The 8220-nt window shown below is 43.6% G+C and overlaps 1 protein-coding gene across 1 annotated transcript; it reads right to left on the bottom strand.

Moving 5' to 3' along the window:
• Nucleotides 1–850: 850 nt before the first annotated feature.
• Nucleotides 851–7640, bottom strand: PPP1R14D (protein phosphatase 1, regulatory (inhibitor) subunit 14D). Its single transcript, XM_010188110.1, has 4 exons — nucleotides 7458–7640; nucleotides 3193–3288; nucleotides 2919–2951; nucleotides 851–919 (listed from the first exon to the last, which is right to left on the bottom strand). The coding sequence occupies exons 1-4, from the start codon at nucleotides 7638–7640 to the stop codon at nucleotides 851–853; spliced, it is 381 nt and encodes a 126-aa protein (XP_010186412.1).
• Between the last annotated feature and the right edge of the window lie 580 nt (nucleotides 7641–8220).

The raw sequence follows: 8220 nt of genomic DNA, 5'->3' as shown, positions 1-8220 counted from the left end.
GGGAAATTGGGAGCAGGTATTTTTTCACTTCAGTTTTTCTTTAGTGTCTAAAAAGAGAGCAAAAGCAAGCAGTACATGGCTGGTTTTGTCTGTTTTAATGTACAAAATAAGCATTTTTCCAGCATCTTTCTAAATGTTGAGAAAAATAATTCCCAGACCTTGTTCCTTTAGAAGACGCTTCTAAATTGTTAAGTCCTAAATTCCACAAAAAGGAAAAACAGTCTTTCTCCATTAGCCTTAGCAGCTGTTTCACTAACTTCCCCTTAAGTAGATCAGGTGCACTCGAACATTTTCTTTATGTCTTACTGTATATTTTCTGTCCAACCTTCATGAATAACAGAGGCTTAATAAGACTTACAAAGTACGCGCAGTGGTGTAGAGTCAGGTACAGCAGTAAACAGGCAGGCGATCACAGCTGGGTCGCAGCCAGCGTGCAGCTTAACAGTAACTGATTTTCCATGTTGATGAATGAGTGATAACCAATGCCTTGTTTTCCTTGCAGTGGACGGAAAGAAAGAAGTCTTGATGAGCTCCTGAGAATTGTATTTGGTGCTCCTCTGCCAGCATGGAAATTCCTAGGAGAACCTAAAGGAGGGACATCTTGTCCTGTTCCACAGGTTAGCATGCCCTTTAGGAGTCAGGAAAATGTACAATCTAGCTCCCTGCGGTGTGCACAGATCTAGAAGGAATGGATGCTTCAAACCACTGCTACAAAGTTCACAGATTTGGTGATGGTTCTCAATAACAGTAAGTCCTAAACATATCCTGAAGTGATGTTGCTGGTCCTGCTTTTTGTGGAGAAGATACACGTTTCCTTGTGACCAAAGCTGGGAGTTCCATCTGGGCAAGGTCATTTCTTCTGAGGATTGGTTACTCTCCGGAGACCTTTCAATCGACTAAGCAGTTCCGTAATGAAGTCCTACAATGAGAATTGGTTGAAGAAGGATGTCATGTTAATTCCAGTGCCCACCAGCCCAAAAAGTACTATGGCACTTGCATTATTCCCACATTTGTCTTCATGTTGAACAGACACCAGAATTTTGATGTGTATTGAGCAAATCTATTTTAGCTTAGGAAGTCAGACCTTTTGATGGATGAGAAGGCTCTAAAAGCCCCTCTCCTTCTCTGCCCCTGTCTCCATCTGGAGCAGCCATGTTTCCTTTCTTCCCAGGAGCCAGCCTGCCCCTCATCATCCCAAATAACCTGCTTTTTCCACCTTGAGATGACCTCAGGATGTTGTCGTCCTCTGTTAGTTTCCACTGCTTCCTGTTGCCACCATAACCTCCTGCCCACTTCTGCTGCCCTTCCAATCTAGGGCAAAGCAAGCTGTCCCTCTTGTTGAACCTGTAAAGCTCCATGTTGTGGATTGCAAACCATCTTGGGGCTGTGCCAGTTCTACAAGGAAATGGCTGGCAGAGAAGAGGTGGAGCAAAACACACGTAGGACTAATGATAACCTGGAGCAGGGGTTGAGGACAGGCAGAGCAGATAGATGAGCAGTTAATGGAGATAAACCCCAACTACTTTGCTGACACAGCCAAGGACTATGAACTAAACCAGACCATCTGGTTATTCCAAGCAGAAGTCAGTGTGACTAGCGCAAACTTTACTCTCTGCATGACAAGTAACATCACCGTAAAGGAGTGTGCAGCCTTTCTTTACCCAAAGAGATAGCTGCATGTCCTTGTAATTAGGCAAGGATGCTGGAAGTATTGCACCTTGTTACTATTTGTGCTCTGTGGAAACCCAGCTTCCTCGCTTGGGTGATTAGAGTTTGCCTGTCACGGCATGCTCTGAAAGGAAATGCCTAGGTTCATACATACCTTTTCAGACAGACCCTTCAGAGGAAACCGCTTTGTTTCCACTTTCTGCAAAGAGGCTGCTGTGATCTTCCAAGGGGACTGGATTCAAGATCACCGGGGTGAAAGTACATATTTTTGCCAATGGGGCAGCAGTATCAGTTTGTAACCATGCTGTCCACAGGAGACTTAATGGCTCATGAATCAGCAGAGCAAACTCTTTTCAGTTATCTTTCTGGAAATGTGGGATTCTTGTCTAAGATCTGAAATTTATACACTCTGAAAACTATTTCTCTATTGTTGAACCCCTGCTAGGAGACGATCTGTAATAATTGCTACAGCCAAGTTTAATTTCAATGACAGTTTTGCATCCACCTCACTTTCTGTGTGTTCATCACTGTACAGCTACACAGGCTCAAAAGGATGTGGAGACTGATGAATGATGTCCAAGCACAATGTTCACATGCAGTGCATGTAACTGAAGCAGTGATGGGAGACCTTATTTTGCACAGGTATGCAGTGCAGTTGCTGTGTAGTGCATGCACTACACTGCAAAGTATTGGGCTCCATTCCTTTGGACATTAGGACAGCTGTGGGATTTCCTTAACTCTCTAACTCAAAACCAGTACTTCTAAAGTTCACCTGGAAAAAAAAATCACATGTAAAACTAACTTATGTGGCCACAGCTCAATCCAATCTGAGGGCTGTTCAACATTCTTGTCACCCATAACACTAGAGTTGTTTAAGATAAGAACGCATTTAATTAACAGCATGCAAGATGGTTATGTGAACTCTATCACTGTCTATGGCTTTTCTGCACTGAGGACCAAATAGCAACTCAGCCTTGTCAGCTTAGGATGTCCAGAATACACAATGAACTTTCTTTGGTTGTAAAGCATAATTCTCTATTTGTTCTACTGCTCTGCTCACCTATGTAGATTTACATGCATTTTATAACACAGCAGAATAAAGTGGCCAATGCCTCCCACTGGGAATTAAAGAAATCTGCAGTGTCGTGTTGCGCACAGCAATATCTTCGATATTCAGCCAAGCAGCAATGAAGACACACTCTTACAGCACAGTATGACATATATGTAGTCATATATGGTGCTCCACTTACCTCTGTTGGGTTGGAGCACTCATGGAGGATTTCCTGAAAAACAAGGAGTCAACAGCATTTTACAAACAACATACAAACAACATCCTAGTATTTTAGGAGTTGACCTATTTTTCCTTCCCTACAGAAAGGGTATATAATCTTCCTACATTTGACATGCTAAGACACAGTGAAGCATCATGCAACACTATATACACTTATTCTGTACCCCGCACACCACTACTTCTCTTTATGAAGGAAGTCCCTAACTTAAAGTCACCAAGTCCCTCTATCTGACCTGTAGTTTTAATTTCTGTTCTTCATTAGGGACCTCCAGGAGATCTTCAAGATCAATTTGTGGTTCAGGAGCTGCTGCCTCTGTTTCCTCTCTTAGCTAGAATTAAAAAAAAATACACAGTTGTTAAACCTTCAAAATTCTAAGAACTCCAGAGGCCATCTTTAAAGAACAGAGCAGCTGAGAAGGATCTAGTTACAATAAAGCTATGCTGAAAAGTTGAGGTCAAGATATAAATCAACTCAAAAGGAGGTTCTTATAAAGAGGGAGTGGATTCCAGCCCCTTTGTGGTGTCTGCTACAGCTGCACATGTACACATTTTTCATCTTTTCCCACGTCGACACTTGATACCACTGCTTGGGGATTGTCATCCATTATGGGAAGACCCTTTCAAGAACATCCAACTGCAATTGCCAACTGTAATGCAATGTAAGCCAGCCTGGGACTACCCTTATCTATGAAGAGCGTGCACAAGCGTTCTCCAAACAGAAATCCAGCGGGCCTGATCTTAGAGAGGTACAGCTGATACAAGGAGATTTTAGGCTTTTAGGCTAGAAACATTCACATAGTTGGTATTTATACTAAGGCTTTTTGCAGTAATGGAGAGAAAAACTATTACACTTTTCAAAAGCCTAACAGTATTTTGGGAGCTCTCTCTAACAGACATGAGAGGAATATAGCAGTCTCCTTTAATGGAAGAGATACCCCCAGCTTTGGTTATTGCAGTAATAATCTTGTAATGCATGGGGTTGTAAGTTGGAAAAAATTGTAAACCTGATCAAGACACATTTTAGCTCCACATGTCTCTGCAAAACTGTAAGGGAAGCAGGCTGTGGTTTCCAGTGTAAAATGCAAAATGAATCTTTGACAGCACAACACAAGTGATATTTTAACATAACAATCAACAGAATAAGGATATTGAGTAAACAGTGCATTACCTGATTGCTGGATAGCATTTATGGATGTGTATGTAAAACATTAAACAATAAAGGCAGTGCTTACGGGAAGAAAAGAAACTTTTTCTGAGCAGTCTCTGATACCAAGCCAGAGAGGAAGTAGAAAACCTTTGTTCAGCTTTGTTACACAGCTGACTTGACAATAAGTGAAAAAAGAGAGTTAAATATCTTGTACTGTGACCTATACAGCATTTCTTCTTAAAAATAATTGTTTTCATGTGACTATTTAGACATCAGGTGTTGATCCAGCCTAACTCTTTGGCTAAGCAGCTGAATAGGCCAGAAGGGTGAGACAGGGAAGGAACTCCCTATGGCTTTCTGGTCCTAGTAGGGCTGGTGTCCTTGCTTCCACATGCAGAGAATCACCTTGAAAATCAAAATTGTCTCATGAGCCTGAGTTTTGTTGCAGAAAACCTAATGACAGTAAATAGCATAGCGATCGGATTATCTGTATCAGGAGGTAGTGTCTGAACTAAACTTGCTGGCATTTCAATCTGCAGTGCTGTTTACTCTGACTCTGTTGCATGGGTTTCTGGAAGGCACTGAGTAACATTGCACTGCCAAGGGCAGGTGGAGCAAGGGAAGAGGCTGACAAAGAGACAATGGAAGTCGATGGATCCAAGGAAGCCCAGACTAGCAGGGCTAAGTAAATAGTCTTGCCACAATGCACAGAGGAGAGCAGGAGGACCTGCTGGACAGCTGGGTGATTTAAAGTGATTTACTGTGGCACATGGGTTTATTTGAAAAGATCCTATGTAACCCCCTGTTGTACCCTATTAACAGTCTCAGACCTGGCACAGCATCAGGTTATGTAGTTCCCGGTAGCAAATCTCTTAGGTTGGCCCAAATACACCAGGAAGTTGGGAAACCTGTTATGCTGGAGAGGTGCTCTCAAAGGCAACCCACTGCCAATCTGTTCCTGTAAGGGCATGGCTGGATTCCTCACTTGTGCCTGCTGGGATTTTGGAGTAGAGGAAAAAATATCCCCTTTGGGCAACTGCTCTAATGACAGGAAACAGCTCCTAATTCTCAGAAAACCAGAACTGATAGTGTAACCTTACTTGGTTTTCTGACACCTTTACAAGGGTACTTCTGTAAACTTGGGCAGGTAAGAGTAACACACAGGGAGCCTCATCTTGGGTCATGTTACTGGTGGTACCAAGTGCTTCTTGTCTATCTTAAAAAAACCCCAAACCTTCTCTTTAAAACTGCAGTAATTCCCCAAAGGGCAAGATGTGCTGTTACTCAAAGCAGCAGCCTTTCTCTTTGCTTATCACTGGCCAATCTCAACAGCCCAGCTAAGGGCTCTCTGAACTGAGCTGCCAACTCCAGGGCAGTCTCATAAATGCCAGTGCAGGCATGGCTGGCAAGCAATGCTGTCACTGCTGCTTTGCTTTTGAACAGCCTTCACTCACCAGGACCACTGAATTTTGCCTGTCTGACTAGGTCTAGCAGGAACATCTGCTCCTATGCACGCTATATAATGTTTCATAATGCATTATCAAGAGGCCTAAGGTACAGCTGAGAATTTATTACTATAATTTTGTAAACTATAGAAAACAACTGGGAATTCAGAATTAAGTCTTGAAACGATTATAAGCTTTTATCCTTTGTAATTTTTACTAGACAAGCTATAAAGTCGTTGAGAAGACTAAGAATGTTAGTGAATGGAACAAGAGCAGCAATATGCTGATTTTCAGAGGAGCCATGCATTTGCAACAGAAGGAAGGGCCCTTTTCTCCATATTTGTTTTCTGCTGCATGTTCTTTGCATATGGCATAAACTAAAACAGAAGCTAACTATTTTTCTCTCCCAACATGGCATGAGAATCTGGTACATTCCTACAAATATGAAATAGGAGACAGTCACACAGAACTTTACCTGGGCAGGTAAAAGTTTCTCTGTACCATCATGGCATATAGCACAAAAGCTGCCTTTCCTAGGCTGTTCTAACATGTCCACTTCCACTGCTGCTTGCAATTTGAAACTGCTGATGCCCACAGTGAAAGACTAAGCAATCATCAGCTCTTTTTCTCTTGCATCTCAAAAATGTGCTTAACACTGCTGGAGTGCAAATACAGAAAGGGCTTGGCAGTTGATTTAGTCTGTCCCCATCCAGGGCATGAATACGCTGTTTCACACAATTTGCTAAACCCGTCTGTGTCTTCAGTTGCAAGTCAAGAAAGCTATGCTCTCTTACTGCATCAGCCATTGTCCTACAGATAAAAGCAAAACCCTTAGTCAAGCTATTTAAATGAGTTTAAGATCATGATGAAGTACCATGTGGGCCAATCCTTTCACCTTTTTCTGTACCACACTCTGAAGGAATTATCTCAAACATGGAAAAGCACTATCCCTTCTGAAAGCTCCCAGTGTAAGTGCCATCCACCTAAGCACGAACTATGAACAGGAGTGATGGAAAAGCACTATCCCTTCTGAAAGCTCCCAGGGTAAGTGCCATCCACTTAAGCATGAACTATGAACAGGAGTGAGAGTACTGGCTTAAAATTTCAGTGTACCCAGTTGGTACAGAAACTTGACTTACTTAAATGTCACACCACCCTGAAGAAAAAATTGTCATGTACTATGCAACAGCTCGAGAAAAGACTGGTACCATTCAGGTGCTGGAGCAAGGCACTCCTGGATCTTTCTTAGTGGGTCAGCTCGGATAGGCAAGTAGAATTTAGGAGTGACTGCTCCTGGTGCAAAGGGAACGTCAGGCAAGGAAGGCAGCTCTGGGGATTTGTGAAGATGAAGACACAAGGTCTCTACACACACCATTTCAGCATGTATTGTTTTCACTTTCTCCTCCTGCTGCCAGTAGTGTGTGCAGACCCTGCGGCTACAGATACAGCATGATGTGGAGCGTCTCATTCAAACAGCAGCTGTAACTACGCTGTTGTGATCAAAAGGACCGAGGATGCACTGATAGCTCTAACCCAGCTGGCTTAGATACTGCTTGCAGCAAAGCCATTCACCACATGGCACCCAGCAACAAGCATCATCCTGAGATTGTACATCTCTCCAAGTTCAGCTATTCATGCTGTGCAATAGCTGCCCCCCAGCAGGTGCAAGACCAGGCAGTTTAAAGCTAATTGGAGAGTTGGATGTTTTAAAGCTATGCAAGCTTCTCTGACTGCAGACACACCAGTCAGAGAGTGCTCTAGCAGATGGCAATTAGATACCTAATGAAGACCAAAGATGAGAAGCTGTTTCCAGTAAGGCAGAGCAAGCAAACTCCTGTCCCAACACCCTGGGCCTTTAGTTCCATTCCATTGACGAGTGAGGAGCTGATTTGCCCCAGCTACTCACCTGGTACTGGTACAGCTCCTGCAGCTGTGTGTTGATCCATTCCTCCAGGTCTAGCCAGCGCTGCAGATCTTTGCGGTTGTACTTTATGGTTAACTTTCCCAGTCTCTTGTGTGATGATTCCTCACCAGATTTCTCTGGCGTCTGGAAAGTCACCCGGGGCAGTGTGCTGGAGTCACTAGCCATGCTCACGGCTTCGTCCTCCTCTGGTAGCAGGAACTCACCTTCCTGAGGGCTCCCACACTCCTTTTCTCTGTCTCCTTCAACCAATGCCTCTCTGCAAGTAGTGGCTCGCAGCACAGGCTACTCACAGACTCCAAAGGTGGGCAGCATTGGTGATCCCAGGGAGAGAGGTGGGGGAGACCACATGGCCGGGGCGGCAGCCAGGCTCTGCAGGCAGAGTTACAGCAGCAGATTCTTGGGTTTCACCATCCGCAGTGCTGACAGGAGCAGGGAGGCAGGGAAAGGAGTTGTTGTAATAACATCTGTTGTTAAAAGAAGCCAAGTGAACCAGGGAATTGATGAACGAGGTTTGTTAATATTTAACGCAAGTCAGCTCCAAGAGGTGGGGAAGAGGGAGGTTTTAAATTACTGTTTTCCTACAGGCATGACTTACTTGCATGTGCAATTCCAGAGGGCTGATCCATACATAATGCATTGAATCCTGCTGTGTTCAAGCTTCATGAGCCTCTGTAAACTGCTTTGCCTGCAGCAATGGGTTTAGCTCCCATTGAAATTGAGTATTTAGCATTTTCCTGCTAAAGCA

Source organism: Mesitornis unicolor, unplaced genomic scaffold (assembly GCF_000695765.1).
Source record: "Mesitornis unicolor isolate BGI_N332 unplaced genomic scaffold, ASM69576v1 scaffold697, whole genome shotgun sequence".
In the NCBI taxonomy this organism is placed as follows: domain Eukaryota; kingdom Metazoa; phylum Chordata; class Aves; order Mesitornithiformes; family Mesitornithidae; genus Mesitornis; species Mesitornis unicolor.
The sequence above is the reverse complement of the archived record's forward strand: the minus strand, read 5'-3'. Positions and strand labels throughout refer to the sequence as shown.